The sequence below is a fragment of the Cryptomeria japonica genome, chromosome 7 (assembly GCF_030272615.1).
Source record: "Cryptomeria japonica chromosome 7, Sugi_1.0, whole genome shotgun sequence".
Lineage (NCBI taxonomy): Eukaryota > Viridiplantae > Streptophyta > Pinopsida > Cupressales > Cupressaceae > Cryptomeria > Cryptomeria japonica.
In genome coordinates, this window is record NC_081411.1 from 414697120 (window position 1) to 414717506 (window position 20387).

A 20387-nucleotide genomic window follows, 5' to 3' on the forward strand; every position below is an offset into this window, starting at 1 on the left:
TATGTTCTAAGTTTAATTTAATTAATATTAAGTCTAGTTTTATTACTTTAGAGTAAGCCCTTTCAATATCTTTGATGTGATTCATTTACGTATATGGTGGCCTATATCACTCCTTTTGGTTTAACAAAAATGACAAAAGCTCCTCTCTATGGTTATTCTATTCAACTTTTATCTTGCCTCAACATAAATTTTTCAAGGTGTGATTCCATTTCATCTACATTTTTAGGTAAATTGTGTACTATTTTTTTTTTTTAATATAAAAATATAGCAATCTTCATAATTAACCAATGTATGAATTATTAAAGTAATATAATCTTTTACTAAAAATACACAAAAAATAATTTGATAAGATAATAGTATTATTAAAAGCTTGACTTTCCATAGTCCATAATAGCAATTAACATCAAATTTTTGGATTGAACTATGTGTAATTTTGTAACATCAAAAGATTAAAAGTGATTTATGGAATTGTTAAAAATACAAAATGTTCTCATGTAACATTCCAGAGGCTCTAATTTTTATAAAAAGTTTAATAGTGCATCTTTTTCTACCTTATTATTATTAGTACTTGTCGGAGGCAATACTATTCCATTTACTGAAGTCTAACTAGTCAATTAGTTCGCACCAATCAAAAGTAATTATTATTTTTGCTTTCAGAATAAACTTTTTTTTTGTAAAGTTGAGGTTTATATTTTTAATTTCAAGATATTGTAAAAATTATTTACCTATAGTATGATTGGCTTAAAAAAATTGGTGTTATAGGAGAAAAATTTTAGGAATGCTAGATTTTTGAGGTTTTTTGGGGGATTTCTTTGTATTTTTAAAAAAGAAATGTCTATTTTAAATAGTTTTTTGATTTTTTTAATTAATAATATTGTAAATAAAATATTATTTCTAAATAGATATATAAATTTTAATAAATCTTTTTACTCTCAAAATATAAATAATAAAACCAATTATAGGGATTTGATTCAGCTTAAATCAAATCAAATATATCTATTAAAAAATAAACCTAATTTTTATATATATTATTTAAAATTTTATTATATTTATTTTTTAAAATCATTCTAGTTTTAAATACTTTTTGAAAATCATAATTTTTTTAATCATTTTAATATATACATAATAATTTAATAACTTTTAATCATAAATTTAAATATTTTTTCATTTAGTTATTCAAAAAATATCTATTTTCACTTTTATAATTATTAATAATTATTTTATTAAGACCAATTATAATTAATATTACATAAATATAATTAAATAATATAATATTACACTAGAAATTAATAATTAAATTTGAGATTAATTTTATTATAATAATTATAATTATAATTATATAATTTTTTAAAATAAAATTAGAATTATGCTTTTAAGAAAAATATATATTTTCACTATAAAATTTGTATTATATTATCATTATTTATATTATTTTATTAAAATAAGGGTTATTAGTATATACAAAATAATTTAATAATTTTTAATCATAAATTTAAACATTTATATTATATTATTATGTTGAAGGCAGAATATTCCCTATATGAAATTAATCCACATTTTGAAATCAATGGTTTAGAATTGAGGAGAAGGATCCAAGACCATAGAATCAAGCTTAACTGTATTTTTACATTTATATTAATTTTTCTTAATCTTTTGTTATAATTTAATATTATTATTTTAAAAAGTGCATAAAATAATGCACAATAAAATGGCTCGCAAGAAGCGAAATCCTCCAGTAAAGCAGAATACAACGCAGAATCCTCTCTCAAGTTTCCTTGCCTGTAGGTTTCATAAAAACAGATTTAGAATTCTGGGTCATCATCCTCCCTCTGCCACAGGCACATAACCTACTACTTTTTTATCCCACTCTACTTTGGTTAACCATGGGATGTAACGGCGGCCTCACAACCAGTATCTAGAAAATATAAACAATGGGCACAATTCTAATGAATGGCGAGATGTTTTAAGCAAGATATCACGTAGGTTATCACAAGCTCGAACCAATGGGGACCATGGCGGGATCTCTAGTAGTTTCATCTGTGAGAATCTCAGAGAAAAGGTTTGGATTGCCCCCATATCCTCATTCACATCGAGATTTTCTTCAGGTGCAAGTTTTCTTCCGCTAGGTGAGAGACAAAACCCTATCCTCGGTGCCTCCTCGCCCCATCATCGTTTGCCTCAAACATGATCAAGGAATGGAACTTTTATTCGGAAGCAGCCAAACAAATCTAGAACTGCAAACCCTAGATCGTGGGATGATTTTTTCAAGTCTTTGAAGATAAATTTGCCAAGGGTTTGAGGGAACACTGCAGAAAGTATGGTTTGTTTGTTAAATGGTGCGAGAAAGGACAATCTGTGGAATCCATTGCTTGATGGATGGAAGAGACTTATGTGGGCCAGGTAAGTATTACTATCCTTCCTAATGACTTTCTTTATATTCATTGTAGAAGGCAATAATTAAAAATATAGTTGTTAATTGGTGAATTTGTATTTTATTATAGCTTTATTTTTAATTTCATAGATTGGCAACCTAATTTTTTCCCTACCATGCATAAGTTTTAGAAAATCTCAAAATGGGTTAGATTTAAATACATTCTGGTAGAACTCATGCATGCCCAAATTCTGTTTAATATCGGTGACTGCCTTGGGGGTTTTGTGGGCCTTGAAAGGGATTGGTATCGATCCTCAAATCTTAAAATGTTTATCAATAAGGACTCCTACACATCTCATCTTAAACCAATAGTCTTCACAACTACTAATTGCAAATATCATTTAGAACTTGAACTTTGTGATGGCCCAGTTTCGGACCACATAGCCTATAATTTATCACCCTCTTCTCTTGTAAGAAATGAAAATAAAACTCCCAAACCCCTACTCACAGAGCACTTGAACATAGCTAATTCAAACATTGTGTCGAATGGCTCTCAGGGCCCTGAGGGCCTGTCCAGGTTGACTTAGAATGCCTTTGTTCCAAACCCTCCCTCAGAGATTGAAGAACGATAATTTGTGTTGGATAAGACACTTCCCTTATCCCCTCCCCTTACTTCCCCACTAGCACTTGAGATGCTTTCAAATAACAATGGGACTGTAATTTTTTATGGCAATTTTTTGGTGTCGGGATTTGTATTGCTGGGATTGGCAAACCTTTCGCATGATAATATGTTTCCACCTTCATCTCATACAGTCTCGAAGGATGAAAATAATCATAGACTATGTGGAATCGAGGATGAGAATTTGAATGGTCTTAGTAAAAGGTTAGAGACCATGAAGAAGGATGGAGAGACTCAGGAGCCTTCCCCTAAGAACCCCATGAAGATTGTTGGGAAGAACAACACTACTGAAAAGGAGGCTTGTGTTGATCAGTCGATAAATGATCATCCTAAGTTGCTGAAGGGTAGAGATAAGATGTCACCATCTGATAGGGATAAGAAAAATGAGGAGAAGAGGGAGGATTCAATCAACCAAGCCTGTAATGATGTCATTAATGATCTCAAGGATCGGTTTATAGAGGAAATAGCTGATGAAGATGAAATGACACTCTAGAAACAAGCCCTAATTGCGGAGATTATGGAATTAGGAGATGAGGAAGGGGAGGTAAGCAAATAGGCTGAGCTATTGGAAGGGTTGGGCAACAAAGATGAGGAGGTCGAGGAGTTCAGGGTGGAAGTTCTGGGGATTGATCAAAATGATTTTGGCAAGAAAACCCCAGACTGTGCTAAACAGATTAAAAGAAGAGGCAGGAAATCTCTATCAGAACTGAGAAATCTGGATGGGTCTGCAGAAGGCCAAGTAAAATTAACTTATATGTTTGATGCAGGGAAGGGGAAGTACCTTCCCAATGAGCCATGAAACTCCTTTCATGGAATGTTAGCGGCATGAATGCCCCTAACAAGCAACGGATCATAAAACGCTGCATTACAACAAATAACTCTAAGATAGTAATGATATAGGAAACCAAACTTAATTCAGCTGATATTGAGATCTTTAAGAAAAAATTAGGTATTAGGAAGATGGTTGGAAACCCAGCTATTGGAGCCTCAGGGGGCTTGGCTATAATTTGGGATCCTAGAGTGGTCTCCTTTGAGGTGGTTAATAGCCAGGCACATTGGATGAGCGATTGGGTAAAAGGTATCAAAAAAAACCTTTGTTTCCTTCTTGTAAATGTTTATGGCCCAACACAAAATAAGGATAAAAGAAAGATCTGGAGTGAACTTAAGCTATTTCTAAAAGCAATCCCTAATCAGATTTGTATCATTGGGGGAGACTTTAATGCCATCTTGAACCCAAAAGAGAAATGGGGAGGGATTAGAAAAATTTCACGATCAAAGAAATATTTTTGTGAATGGGTACATCGAATCAACCTCATGGAGATTAAGACAATGAAGGATACTTATAATTGGAACAATAGAAGGTCAGGCTTTAGCTTCATAGCGGAAAAACTGGATAGGTTTTTTCTCTGGGGGAGCCTGATCGACTTCCCTAACTCATTATATGCAGAATTCCTTCCTATCTCTGGCTCTAACCATTATCCCATTCAGTTATCAATTACAGAGGAATCCAAACCTAGAAGGTGTCCTTTTAAGTTTGAACTGATGTGGATGAAAGAGGACAAGATTATGGGACTGGTGGAGAAATGGTGGAAAGAGATGGAAATCACAGTCTCTGAAATTTTTGGAGTCATTAGCAACCTGAAGGTGGTTAAGAATAATCTGCTAAGGTGGAATAAAATGCACTTTGGCAACATTTTTGAGACTAAGGCTAGACTTGAGGATGAAACTAGTGCGCTTAATAAGATATTCATGGAAAATGAGATGGATCAGGCTCTTTTCCTGGAAGAAAAATGGTTATTAGCGAATTATGAGGATATCTTGGCTAAGGAGAAAGTTTTCTGGCACCAAAAGTCTAGAGAGTTCTGGTTAAGTGATGGAGATAGGAATACTAAGTTTTTCCACAATAGTACTAAACAGAGGAGGACAGTTAACAGAATAACTAAAATCAAAACAAGTGAAGGTAAAACCATTGAAGATCCTAACCTAATCACATCTAAGGTAGTTAAGTATTTTGAGAATATCCTAAATAACTGGGAGGGTTCTAACTTGAGCTTTCGAGATGATATCCTAGCCAACATCCCAAAAATAGTCACTGAAGCGCAGAACAAGAATCTAGGGGCTAGATTCACTAAAGAGAAGGTGAAAATAGCTCTAATGTAGATGAACCCTGACAAGGCTCCAAGGCCTAATGGCTTCCCAACTGCCTTTTTCTAGAAGTGTTGGCATTTTATTGGCGATGATGTAACACATGCAGTGGAGGGAGTTAGGAACTCAAGTAAGATGCTCAAGGAAATCAATAATACTTCTATCACCCTTACTATTGCCAACAGATTGCAAAAATTTCTCCCTCTCCTTATTAGTGAAGATCAAACAGGTTTTGTCCCAGGAAGGTTTATTTTTTATGGTATTATCATTTTTGAAGAGGCCATTCACTCCATTCAACAAAACAAGGAATCAAGTATGCTTATTAAGTTAGATATTAAGAAATCTTATGACAAAGTGGATTGGCATTTCTTTTGTAAATGCTTGGAAGCCTTCGGCTTTGCTAAATCTTGGATTAACCTTATTTATGAATGCATCTCCTCTCCTAGAATATCCATCTTGGTAAATGGTACCCCAGAGGGCTTCTTTGGCATTTCTAGAAGTTTGAGGTAGGGGGTCCTATTTCCCCCTTTCTTTTTATCATCATGGCAGAATCTCTGGGTAGGTCCATCTCTAGAGCTAGGGAAAGGGAGTCCCTTAAAGGCATTAGAATAACCAATGATGTGGCTCCCATCACTCATCATCGGTTTGTTGATGATACTATGCTATATGGCCTTGGAAATAGACATGAGGCATGCTCATTTAAATTAATTCTCGATTCCTATGCTAAAGCTTCGGAATAGGAAATTAATACTAGAAAATCTGAAATCTTCTTTTTTAATACTGAAAGAAATGAGGAATATGCAATCTATAATACTTTGAATTTTAGGGTAGGGGAACTCCCATGCAAATACCTAGGCTTACCCTTAGCTAAAGGTTGTGTATCTTCTAAACTTTGGGAACATATTGTCAACAAAATAAAAAATAAAATGAAATCCTGGAATGGAAAATGACTCTCCTCGGCTGGCAGAGCTACCATGATTAAATCGGTTCTTTCTTCCATGCCAAATTATCAACTCTCTTGTATTGATCTTCCTATAGTCAAAAAGGAGGAGCTAGATAAACTCCTTAGAAACTTCTTCTGGTAAGGGTCAGGGGATAAAAATAAATTTATATTATTGGCTTGGGATAAAGTTTGTAAGCCTAAGGAGATTGGTGGGGTTGGAATTAAGAATATGAGAGATCAGAGTAAGGCTTTAGGAGCGACATTAATATGGTGAATGCATAAATTCCCCCACCTTAAATGGGCTAGAATCCTTTGTCATAAATACTTGAGCAGTATCAACCCTATGAGCATCTTTAGAACTGCTAACCCCCCAAGAGGGTCTCGCATTTGGAACTTCATGCTAGACTGCAGAAGTATTATTACAGAAAAACTAACCTGGAATCTAGGAGAGGGTGACTAGGCCTTGTTCTGGTTGGACTCCTGGGGTGGATATCCGGTAATCAACAAGATGGCCAATTTCAAACATTCCCAAACCCTCTTGGAATAAAGATGCGGAAAATATGTTAGAAATTATATTGAAGAAGCATAGGGTAGCATAGCCAATAATTGGAGGTGGAAATATATGGATAACATAGATATTTTGACTTGTGAGAAGCAGTTGATTAGAATCCTAGAGTCAAGAGTCATATCTTTTCACCCTAGCCTGGATAAACTAATGTGGGATGGCTCCAAAATTGGGAGCTATAACACCAAGGAGGGCTATAAACTCCTTGTTGGAAAATAGCTAAGGCCAAAATGTGATATTCCATTAAAGCTATGTTGGGATAAAATTTGCCTCCTGAAGGCGAAAACGTTCTCTTGGCTAGCTCTACAGAACAAGTTCCTTATTGCTGACTTGTTTAGAAAATGGGGTTATGAGGGTCCAAGCAGATGCCCTCTTTGTGAAAAGGATGAGGAAAATGTGGACCACTTATTATTATACTGTGATTTCTCACTTCACTACGGGAACTGGCTTCATAATAAACTGGGGTGGAGTTCAACAATTCTAAGCTTTGTTCAAAACATGTTCTAAACATGGCCCATAAGAAACTTGAAGTGCTTGTATGGAGATCTCTGGATCATTGCTCCATCTATTGTCATCTAGGAACTGTGGAAAAAAAGGAATAGGGGACTCTTTAAAGGAAAAAGGTTGGGATGTGAACAACTTACTAATAAAATGTTAGTTGTTATTATTGAAATTATGAACAACAGAGTCATGAAGTGTCAGCATGGGGAGGCAAATATGTCCTTCTGGGATGAAAAGATGAGGCGTCAGTGGACTAGCTTCAAGACCCCCCCTTATATTGGACCAGGGCCTAGGCAAGGTAAAGGTAATAGGGAAACTTGTGTTTGGCAACCACCCAAGAATGGATGGTTCAAGCTTAACTTTGATGGTGCTTCTAGAGGTAACCCAGGACAAGCTGGCATTGGGTGTTGTCTTCACAACTCTAATGGGATCGAGGTGGCTCAGAGAGAAAAACCAATAGGCATTGAAACCAACAATAGGGCAGAATTTATGGCTTTGGTGGAAGGGCTTGAAATGTGCAAAGCATCAGGAGTGGAGAAATTAGTTGTTGAAGGGGACTCAGCCATTGTGATCAATGCTCTGAGAAATGGATCCATTCTAAATTGGAGGTTAGATATGTTGCTTAGCAGAGCTCTAAAATTTGGAAAGGCCTTCAAGAGTATTATATTTAATCACATCTTCCAGGAGGGTAATTCTAGATCTGATGAATTAGCTAATATGGGAGCAGATGGTCTCTACTTAGAATAGCAGTAACCTCATAGTTTTAGCCTCACAGTTCGAAAAGGTCGTTCCTTCTCCTAAGTTCCTTGATCTATAAGGAGATAGTAGATAGGTAGACCCTAGCCATACTTGTGGCTTGTAAGGTAGATAGCGATTTTATCTCTCACCACCTTGCGTTAGTGTTATATTTTCACTCCTTTCATTTTCTCTGGGATGGTGGAATATTCATATTTATAGATATAGATATGGATTTTATATATTTTTGTTCTTTCTCCCTTCCTATTTTCTTATATATATACATACATACATGTGTGTGTGTGTGTAGGTGTATATATATATATATATATATATATATATATATATATGTATCATACATATACATATATATATGTATATATATATGTGTATATGTATTATACATATATATATGTATATATATATATGTGTGTGTGTGTGTGTGTATATGTATTATACATATATATATGTATATGTATATGTATATGTATATGTATATGTATATGTATATGTATATGTATATGTATATGTATATGTATGTGTATATACCTATATATATGTATGTATGTATATATATATACATACATATATATATGTATGTATGTATGTATATGTATATGTATATGTATATGTATATGTATATGTATATGTATATGTATATATATATACATATATATTTATATATGTATATGTATATATATAAACATATACATATATGTATATATGTATGTATATACATATCTATGTATATACATATATATATGTGTGTGTGTGTGTGTGTGTGTGTGGATTTTGACATTTTTGCTTTTACTCTTATTTTTTCTCTTTCTCTTATATATAATTTTTTGTTTTTATATTTATTTTTATATATATATTGGAGGCCTTAATTTCTCCACCTTTTGGGTGTTTGATTTCTTCCCAATCATGTGGTAGTTGTTCTCTGCTTATGTTTTTATAATTTGATCCACATTTCTCATTATCCCCACCCTGCAAGGTGATTGGATGAATACGGGCTAATTTATGTTTTTAGTATTGCTGCTATGATGCAATCCTTTTAAATCCCTACAGAGGTTATGATTATTAGGAAATTGGCGACGGTTATCATACTTAGGATAGGCCTAGATAGCATTTCTATTTATTTATTTTAAGGTTTGATATTTTTTCGAAGGCACATTGCTTAGATTACCATTATACGATTTGATTGCCGCATTATTAAAATGACTGACCTCTAAGATGGATGGAGGTCAGGCTCACACAAGTCAAAGCAGATTGGATGATTTTATGCGATAGAACCCAGTAGTTAATACCAAGTTAGGTCTGGAACGCTTGAGTAGGTCAGAGCCATGGAATCTAACATTAAAGATTTTTGTGCTAGCAATAACTGTCTTATGAAATTCAAAGGTGAAATTAAACTGGAACGTTGGTATAGAATCATGAATGAGGTGGATGATTTCACGATTAGAGTTGTGCAGGAGATTATGGGGGAAGAATTCTTTAGTTTTGAACTCATATATCGAGTAAACTGTGATATCCCAACCACTTTTTCGATAATATTATTAAGGGTAGGAATTCGGAATAGTGAGGTAATCCTGTTGGGTTTAATGTCTTTATTCAAGGAAGAATTTCTAAGACTCTTTGAGATTGCAGTAGGTAGTGTGGTTGAAACCCTTATGGTTCCATATCCGAAGGATTATGGGGATAAGGGGACAAACATATGTAAAAGGCCAATTCTAGTTGTTAAAGATGAAACATTATTTGAGGAGATAACTCCCATTATTCGTAGGAATGCAAAGTTTCTGCTAATCTGGACACATATCAAGGATCCTCCTCATATCAATTGGTGGGTGGAGTATCTTAAGCAGTTTGGGTATTTGGTCCCAGAGAATATGACAGCCATACCAATAAATAGGATCCTAGTAATACCCCAATGATAATTAAGGCCTCACGGGCCAAAGGGAACACAAAAGCTGGTGATGCCTCTAGCAATCTGACTGAGAGAATGACCTCGGACAAGGCATCTCCTTCTATTGTTGACCTCATAGATATGGAATAATAAGGAATAGACATTATAGTACTTTGATTTATAAGCTTGAGTATGGTGTATAGACTTTTGAGCTATTAGGCCAGCAGAAATAGTATGTTTGTAAATTTTAGCTCATTTATGCGGTCTTATACAATGTACTCGAATATGTGTTTACTTGGTTAGTTTTGGGGATGGTAACTTAGTAGATTTTTTTTACTCTGGTTTAACATAGGAGGTTATATGTATTGCTTTATGTTAACTCTAATTATTGTGTGTGTATTAGCAGATTGTCATGGTTCCTGTCTCTTTATATCTGGTTTTGTTTAATAGGTTAGTTTAGTTATTAAAGCATTTCTAATGGCTTGCAGCAGTGCATCTGACATGTTGTTTATTTTCTTGGTCTATTACTTGGTGAGTTTTAGTGTATTTTGTAGAATCGGCTCCAGATTATTAAAAAAAATTATGGTATCTTCTATTCTTTACCTGGTTATCTATGGCTACGAGTTGTGTGTTCCATGACAATAGGCAGGCAGAAGAATCTCCCTTTATGAATGGTTCATTTTTTCCATTATGAGGCAATTTTAGAGACTTGGGGCGGGGATTTATCTTAATTCCTATCAGACATATGTTGTTTGTTGATGAGCCTTATGATGGTAGCTCTCAGGTTTATAATCAGATATCTCTACCTGTCCTTTAGCATTAATCCATTTTCACAGTGCATTTCTGACTAATTTTGAAAGATAAATAATATAACCTTTATATTCACTTATGGTTTGTGGCTTGGTTCTCTTAAGGAACCATTGTATTCCTTGTATAAGGGTGATCAGATGTTTTATCATTCTTTTATGATTCACACATACTGGTATTCTGGGACTTAGATTCTTCGCACAATATAATATATATATATATATACATATATTCAGGTATATATATATATATATATATATGTATATATATAGCTACACACATATTATAGATGGATGTTGTCTCTCGATAGAATCTGGAAGTTATATGTAGCTATTGTGGGAAAGGAACTGAAATCTTCTGTGAGAATAAGCTTATAAGCAGAAACTTAATGGGATTGAAACTTCTCTGGGTGATTATTATCAAATTTCAGTTCTTTAAGGAGGATTGTTTTTTTTAAATGATATAGTTGACTTTATGATATAAAAGGTGTTTTCCTAGAATGGGGATGGGCAAGTTTACTTCTCACAATGTTATTGTAACCTGGGTAATATTTCATCTTGCAAACAACATTAAAAGGAATTCTTTACTATCTCAATATAAAAGATGCCTTGGTTGTAATAGCAATAGTGGAAAGTGTTTTGAAAGCTATTTTATATGAATGTTGTCTTTTTTATATATAATTGGACTAACAAATCATGAAGTGGTATGTTGTAGTGTTGTGCTGAGATTTTATTTTGTAGGTCTTTTAGGTGACAGTGCTAGCTAGAGGCCTGTGAATCAAGATAAATGAGAAAAGATTCTATAGAGATTGGAGGCAGAATGATGATAGGAGCATCCATGTGATGGGATACTTTCATTACAATAGTTAGAAGAGAAGAGCACTTGGACTTGTATGAGTCTTCTTAGTCCAGGATGAAAGACTTAAGATAAAAATTCTGTAATTTATTGAATGTTGTAGAGTTTCAGGATCATTATTTGACTAGACTTAATGTTCCAGGAATGGCTGGAGGTTTTCTCTTCTCTGCTCTTTCTTATCGATGCCCGCACTGAGTGGAGAATGTAATCTTTTTTTATAATTTAATAAAATATTGTGGCTTCAGCCTTTTACCGATTAAAAAAAAGCGCATAAAATAAAAAATATCTATTTTATTATTAATTTTTTTTAATAAGAATATCTTTAAATATTATTTCTTTTATTAAGATATTTTATTTTGGTTTTTTAAGTTTTTTTTTTATATTAAGTATAAAAGAAAAAACTGTACATACAGTCGAATACTATTTGCAGCTAACTGCTCACTAGATATTACAAAAAAAATAGATATTTAATTGTCACAACATCCAACCGGGTGAATATTTAAGTTGTCCTATACAGTCTAAGTTTTAAACAGCCATAGTGACATCTTCAAAAACAGACTATCTCAAGATAATTAGGCAAAATAGGTCAGTTGTTAATCCAAGATGTCCAGCCTAAGGGGCCTTCCATCCAAATGGCGGTCTTTTCTTCTTGGAAAATCACTAGGATAGTAGTAAAGTTGTGTAACTAATTCAACCTCCTCTGATCATACACCTCCCTGATTGTTGTGTTGAGGGCGGAAGACAGAGGATCTTGATCCCTGTTAGACTGGGTCCAAGCGCGGTTGTAAGAAAGTTCAGAGATGTACACCCAAATTGACCCCTTATCTAGTAGTCTATCGAACTTCTCTTCCGATATCTTGATATAAAGTGTGGCCTACGAAACAACATGGTAATGGATGAGTCTTTTGAATGAATCGGTAAGTTCTCTATCTCTACCCTGATACTTTTCCTCATTATAGAATTTCCAAATGTACCACAAAGTTTCACAAGTTAGAATAGACCATAATAGATTAGTATCCTTCTTCAAATTTTTAATGCAGTCAAGCATAACATCAATATGAGAGATATCGCCTTGGAAATAAATACCAAACATATTCTAGATTTCTCTAGCAAAAATAAAGCTAAAAAAGATATGATGAACATTCTCAATCTTCTTGCACATAGGGAACAAAGACAGATCGTTATGAAGATCTTTAATAAGAGTTTTTGCAACATCAAGATCCATTTAAAACATTTATTCTTAGGTGAGATAGCACAATGCCAGTGAAAGGAGAATATTTTTTTCCATTGTTCCTTAGAGTGTTGTAAATTCCGAATAGTGTTGAGATGAGTAATAATATCATCACTATTAATTAAAGCATTGTAAATCAATTTAGCACTAGCTCTGGGTAGGGTAGGCCCATCCACCCATGTGTAGAAAAGAGGTATGTTCTCTCTCACTACACAGGGAATAGATAAATCCAAGCTACTGCAGGCAGTTCTAATCATGGATTAAGTTCGGGCATAAGATGAAATATTAAACTTTTGTTGAAGGGATAACCATGGGATAAGGGAACCATCCCTAATAATGTCATCGAAAGTGATAATGCCCTTAAAGTCCTAGCTTTTGGCTGAGCACCCCTGTGTAAGAGAAAGAGGTTTACGTTTATGTAATAGATTCCACCAAATATATTTCTCTCGTACTATAGAGTTGTTGTTATCAACCAACCCATTGTTAGTAATCAGGTGCCTAGTCAACTCCCAAGCCTTCCAGAGTGTCTTAATTGGCTGAGCACCCCTGTGTAAGAGAAAGAGGTTTACGTTTATGTAATAGATTCCACCAAATATATTTCTCTCGTACTATAGAGTTGTTGTTATCAACCAACCCATTGTTAGTAATCAGGTGCCTAGTCAACTCCCAAGCCTTCCAGAGTGTCTTAAAGATGGGAGATCTTGTTGGGGATACAGGAAACTTGTCAGCGATGAGATCAACAAAGGGGAGGTGTTTCCAGTATATGGCCTATTTGGGAACAACAAGGAGAATGTTGTTTCTGACTAATACTTTCTAGGGTTCATCTCCTTCTAGAGAATAGAAAATCCATTTAGCAGCAAGTGCAATACCTTGTAGACGGAGATCTTTCAAGCCTAATCCCCCTAAGAATTTGTCCATGCAACACCACCTCCATTTAACTGAAAGCCATTTCCTGATACCTTTACCATCTGACCACAAGAAATTCCTTATAGATTTTTGAATGTTATTGACCTGATAGTTGCTGAACAACCAGACTGAAGAGTAGTACAGGGTGTAGGAAGAAAGGAGTTTTTGGCAAACTTGCACTCTGATAGCAAGAGAAAGGTAAATCTTATTCCATTTGTTAAGTTTGTGATGAATTTTTTCATTGATCCAGCTCCACATTCCCTTTATGCTAGGGTGGATTGCAAAGGGGATGCCCAGGTACTTAATCTACTTAGATGGGCCACCCCACTGAAAATCATAATTCGATAGGCAACCGGGGGGCATCCTCCCACCCAAATAACATAGATTTGGGAGTCGAGACTTTAGCTCCAGAAGCCTCACTGAAAAATATTCAACTTGTGTAGCGAGGCTTTCAAATTATCTTCCTCAAGTTGTAGGAAAAAAGCGGTATCATCCGCAAATTGAGCATTGGTCAAATCCATGCCATTGGGGAGGGAGATACCTCGCACCAGAGGGGAGAGGGAATCATCTCTGAGAAGATAGACTATGGCATCCACGACAATAACAAAGAGAGCAGGAGAAAGAGAGTATCCTTGCCTAATAGATCTACTAAGGGGGAACTCTTTTGACCGGGAACCGTTGATATCAATTTGGGCAGAGGAATCTTTTAACAAGACCTCAACTATCTTGCAAAACTCTTTAGGAATTCTGAAAGCTTCAAGCATCATCATTAGAAATTTCCATTCCACCCTGTCGTAGGCTTTCTCAAAGTCAATGAGAAACATAGCCGCTTTTTGTCAAGAGATTTTAGACCAGTTCATGGCCTCCCATCTTGTAATCAAATTTTCCAAGATATATCTTCCTTTTATAAAGCCGGTTTGGGTATTGCTCACCACCTTGGGGAGGATTGATTCTGATAGTATGATGAAAGAATAAGGATCTGGTCAACTACTGAGAGGGGGAATCAGTAGATAGAAAAACTGATAAACTTTCACCTTTCTTAGAAATAACCTCTCAAGTAAACTTAGAACTATCAATGCAATATCTCTGTGAAGATAAACCAGTTGACTGTTACAACAAATAACAGTAAACGACTTGAAAGTCACAATCATCCAAATAATTTTACTTGACATAAGTAAAATGTCATTTCAGATTGTTACTGGTTAACATAACTTATCAAAGTGAAATAAGTAGTTAAGCATTTTAACCATAGAAACATAACCACAAAAACATTCACCACTTGACACAATATTTTTGATGTGGAAACCCAAATGGGAAAAACCACAGTGAGATGAGACTCAAAAGATAGCTATCCGAACTCTTCTGAAGTTCGCCCTGTTAGGATCTAAGCCTGTTAAAACTTTTACAAAAAGTCATGTTAAGAACAGATCTTGTTAGGGACCACCCGATTAAAGGATTGACTATAATGCCTTGTTAGAAGCAATACCCTATGAGGAGTAACCTTTGTAAAGTATTTAGAATCCAAGCTAATGGATCGCCTTCTTAAAGGATTTGAATAACACCAAGATTGTTAGAGCTTACCCGGTTAAGGGATTAACTATTGTAATTGTTAGAAAACAATAGAAGTTTGTTGATCTATTTAAATAGCACTTCACTTGCTTGTCTAGATCCTTTTCATGCTCCTATCTGGCTTTACTCAAACTGCAGATATATCATCCGGTTTGGCAACCACACACTCAATTCAACTTTGCCAACACTTCAACTAAATCACATCATCGACCTTATAAACAAATCAATTAGGTCGGTAACACAACAAAAACCTAATTCACATAGAGATTACAAATAAGTCGGTTCAAGTATGACCATTGGATTACATAATAATCTCTACACGTCATTAAAGAAAGCCTTGACCGCTCCTTGATCACCGCTTCATCGAGCTCAGTAACTCATCACACACTTTGCATTACATGCAATATACTTCCTCATTCCCAAGACAAAAAACATTAACTCAACGCACCAAAAACTCTTTGAAACTCTCTTCATACAATATGCATACCTGTCATAATCATTACCACTCATCATCAAATCATAAACCAATATAACCAATTCACCAGACTTAATCGGTTAGGGTTTATCAAAACAACAGGTAGGGTTTACCGGTTCAACTCTCCAATGCTTAGAAATACCAGTTCACTCCACAAACTTACCTGTCGGTTACAGTTATTTTCACTTATCTCTTCCTACCGGTTACACAACAACATTATCACAATATCATTATCGGTTCAATTGACATCAATGACAACATAACAAATCATTAATGCAATCTTCATGCAAATGCCAATAGATTCAAGTCTAGAGGCAAGTATTTTGACAAGAAATTTGTATGAGACATTGAGAAGGGTGATTGGCCTCCAGTTTTTAACAAGTGACTTGTCACCATCTTTAGGGATAAGTTTAATCACACCCTTATTGATTTCCTGCCCTAGGGAACCAGATTTGATAGCTTCCTGATAGACTTGCAATAGATCCTTTGAGATCCACTTGCAGTTGGCTTTATAGAACTCGACAGGGAGCCCATCTGGTTCAGGGGCCTTGTCATTTCTTAATCCCATAATGATCTTTCTGACCTCTTCAATGCCTATAGGCTTATTCAAGGAAGCAGCATCACTTACAGATATCTTATTAGGGATAAGCTTTATGCATTGTTCAAGAGCCTTATCAGATCGACTGGAGTTCCATTTTAAAGTGAATAAAGACTCATAGTATCTAAGGAAATCATTTTGGATATCTACTAGATCGGTCATCTCACGCCCCCTTCCCAGATCTTGTCTATTCTCTCCTTTAATTATTTTTGCCTCAACATACTGAAAAACAAATTAGAGCCTTTATCACCATTTTGTAGCCAATGGATCCTAGCACAGATCCTTTCCCCATTAGCTTTCATGTGTTGAATTTTCCTGAGTTTATCCCTAGTGGAAGAGAGGGCCAAAGAAAGATCAATATTATGAGGATCCAATTAAGCCCGCGCTTCTTGGTTGAGAAGAAGTTTTGTAAGAAATCTTTCCTCTGATTTTTTGTCCTTAGCGAATTTAGTACCAATGGTCTGACAAAGAGCTCTCTAGCTCCCTACATTCCTTGTCCACTTGCAGATAGGAGACTGTGCTCTAAAGTTCCAATTGTTGATCTGTTAGGATATGTATAAAGCATCTCGGATGTCTTGATTCTCAAGAAGTTTGACATTGAGAAAAACATAGTTAGTCCTTCTAGGAGGTGGGGGGGAGGATTTGATTGCAATGTGAGCCATAATAGGATGATGGTCCGAGAGTGTGGATGGGATCACTCTAATCACACATTTGGAGGGGTCCCGATTGAAGGAGTAGGTTAAGCGAGTGCATAGAATCTCTCCAGCCTCAAATAAATCCTCTTATGCATTGCACCAAGTGTACCAAATATGGTTAAGTTCCCTCTTTCTTCCCAAGATAGGGTCAAAGAGGTTGAGTTTGTTCCTCATTCTCTCCCCATACATTTTCTCTCTGCTCTGCCATTCCATCCTCTGACCTCCCATCTTGTCCTTCGCATCTTCAATCATATTAAAATCTCCTCCAAAAATCTAGGTAATATCAGGTAGATCCGATAGCCATTTGCAAAGCTCCACTCTCTCTCTATAGTCATTAGGGGTGTAGATAGAGCATATGTCGGTCTTGTGGCCATATTTTTCTTGGATTACCCATGCTACCCTGTTGCAAGGGGAGGAGCCACTGTCAGTGATCAGAGGGGTTAATTTATTACTAATCATGATTATAGCACCACCTCTACCTTTGACGTGGTTGGTGGTGAAATAGGAGGCATCCCTCCATATGAACCTAAGGTTAACATTCAGGAGGTAATTAGCAGCCTTGACTTCTTATAGAAGCAAAATATCTAAGTACCTGTACTGATTAAAAAACCTCCTGATAATAAGTTTTATATCAAGGGATTCAAGTTCCCCTATGTTCCAGGTGATGAGATTTAGGTTCATCTATAACAATTCATTTAGGGGTATCGCAGAAATCTTTAAAGATGCGAAAGCAATTGAGAACATCTCTTCTGTTATTCTTCCTCTTTGGGAGAGAAGATGCCTTATTTTTGCCAGATGGCCTCCCTCTCCTTCTTTTAACATTAACAGAAGCCCCACCACCTTCAGAAGTATGGATATCATCTTCTTCATTTTCTGCATCATTGGAGTGTGCCTCTTCATTGTCTAAATCGACAAACAAAGGTTCCTAGTCCCCAGTAGGATCTTCAAAAAGAGGGTTGGTATTGACATTGTTAAAGTGTTCTAGGGCTAAGTTTACTAGGCACCTGATTGCTAGCCATGGGTTTGGCTTTAATAACTTCAATGCTCATGACCTCGCGGTCACAGACAATAGGATGAGGGTCTGGCATGGGATAAGAGATTGAATCTCTATCCGATTCGAGAAGCCGATGATATACAATCTTACTACTCGAATTGGTCGCACCATTAGGAGAGAAATCAATACTTCGCTTATCGCCAAAGATAGATAACATGCTAATAGTTTGGTCGTTATTCAGGCTAGTAGTCGCGATAGTTTTATCTTCAAAGTCTTTAACTATAGTGTGTCGAATTGAATTTCATCATCAGAATACTACCTACAACATGTTAGTTTCACAAAATACAAAGGAAATGATACAGGAAATCCAAACTCAACCACACTATGCTAAATGATTATGCTATTTGCTTCAAGATTAAAACTCACGGATGCATAAGTTTTCACAAATGATTAGCTTGAAAACTCACTTGAAGACTAACTCTTTCTCAACTCAAACTCCTGATTTTATAGACTTTGAGAGGATAAGATGATGTGGCCCAGATCAACAGTCATGATCAGATCTACAAATTTGCATGGTTGTGAGCAAAGGTGAAGGTTGAGAGAAAGGGGGAAGGAGAAGACAAGTGTCACTCATCTCACCTTGACTGGGTTGCTGACTGAGGGAATCTAGGGATGATTGGAGAATATTTAGGCGTGAGAGGACAAGTGGACTCAAGTCCTTCCCAAGATGTAGGGATGTTGGAGGGAATATAGAAGAAAATTTAAGAAATATGTGTACGTACACAATATTTCATTAAATTTGGAGGTTGGAGATAAATGATGAATTAATATTTAAGAAATATTAATATCTTTAGCCACATGTTTGATGAGTTGGCAAAGGAAAATGAAGTGGAGATGGAAGGTGAGTTGGAAAAGAGATTAAATAATTTAGAAATTATTTAATATTTGAGACTATAGGATAGGAGAATAATCATTAGATATTAGATATTCAAATGATTGGAGGAAATAATTAAATATTAGATATTTAATTAATTAGAGGAATAGGATAGATGAATTAATTAATAAAATATTTCAATTAAATTAATTAATAGAAAGACACGAAATGAATTAAATAAATTAATCTTTTCAAATTAACTATTTAATAGAAGAATAAATATTTATTTAATCGCTCATAGCCATTTTTATGTGTATACACATAGATTTTACAAAGGAAGATCCACGCCAAGGAGACTAATGTGAGGCATCAATCGACATGGGTCGAGAGGGGATTTTTTATTTGTTTAGGACAATTTGATGTGCATTCTTGACCCACATCTTCCTCGACTTGGGGGGGACGACACAATCATCCTTTAACTAGGCCAATGAAGTCTTGAGAGCAGAGTGTGGAGGAGGATCCGTAGTGAAGCTTCCGAGGACCATATTATCATCGAACGTGGGGGAGGGGATGATGGCTTAGCCATAGCCTCTTCCATCACTTTCTTGAGTTCATTGAGTTTGTCAAGAATGGGGGCCTGCACCATAATATGATTATCAGGGGTTGAATTAACTAGGTTAGGGATAGCACCATTTTGTGGGTGAGAAATAGGTTTTTGTTTGCCCAAGATAGGGCAGTTTCGACGTAGGTGGCCCTCGCGTCTACATAAAAAACACACGTTCATCCCACCAAGGATTTCTATCTCACATGAAATGGGGTCATCATCCAAGTCAATAATAATGGACCTTGGTAAATCCTTACCAGGGTCAATTGTGATAACCACCCAAGCGTCCAAGTGCGGGACCAGGGAATGTGAGTGATCAACCCTAATGGTTCTACCAATCAGGTTGAGAATTTGTGAGATGAAATGACACAGCAACAGGGGAATATTTTTTATAATAACCCATCTAGGACTGGATAGGGCTAGGACTTCATCAATAATTGCTTCCGGAGTCCATTTCACACCCCTAAAAGTCGACTTTCCAACCGACCAAAATTATTTGCTAACAACTTGGGCCAGAGATTTAACATCTTTAAAATAGATAACATATAAACCTTTTTGAATCATTCTTCAAAAAGAGAAATGCAAACCTAATTTATTAACCCATATATTTTTTAGCCAATCATTCATGAAATTGTGGGTGGGACAATTGGAAAGGTTTGTGGCTGCGAAGAAAACTGCAATATCCTTAAGCCTATCTTTTTCCTAATTAATGGCACCAAGCATAGAATAATTGGGAGAAATAGTAAGAAAAGAACAGGGTGAGGCATGGAACTTACCTTCTTCTCCGAAGAGCCCATCGCTACCTGCATATAAACTGGAAACCCTAACATCAAACTTGGCGAGGTCTGAGATGGGCATCGGGATATCATCAATAAGAGCCTCTTTGAAGGACTTGGGTGGAACTGGCCCCTCAGGCCAAATGCCGCCACTAGAATTG

The 20387-nt window shown here is 35.6% G+C and overlaps 2 protein-coding genes across 2 annotated transcripts; both read left to right on the plus strand.

Annotated features, from left to right (window-relative positions):
• The first annotated feature begins 4010 nt into the window (after positions 1 to 4010).
• LOC131856805 (uncharacterized) lies at positions 4011 to 5210 on the plus strand. The gene has a single exon (XM_059208734.1). It carries the CDS (start codon positions 4011 to 4013, stop codon positions 5208 to 5210), a length of 1200 nt encoding a protein of 399 aa, XP_059064717.1.
• A 2144-nt stretch (positions 5211 to 7354) lies between these two features.
• Positions 7355 to 7951, plus strand: LOC131856806 (uncharacterized). Its single transcript, XM_059208735.1, has one exon. The coding sequence runs from the start codon at positions 7355 to 7357 to the stop codon at positions 7949 to 7951; it is 597 nt and encodes a 198-aa protein (XP_059064718.1).
• The last annotated feature ends 12436 nt before the right edge of the window (positions 7952 to 20387 follow it).

Coding starts and splice junctions, on each gene's coding strand:
- LOC131856805 (XM_059208734.1), top strand. CDS start 4,011: ATGGTTGGAAACCCAGCTATTGGAGCCTCAGGGGGCTTGGCTATAATT.
- LOC131856806 (XM_059208735.1), top strand. CDS start 7,355: ATGTTAGTTGTTATTATTGAAATTATGAACAACAGAGTCATGAAGTGT.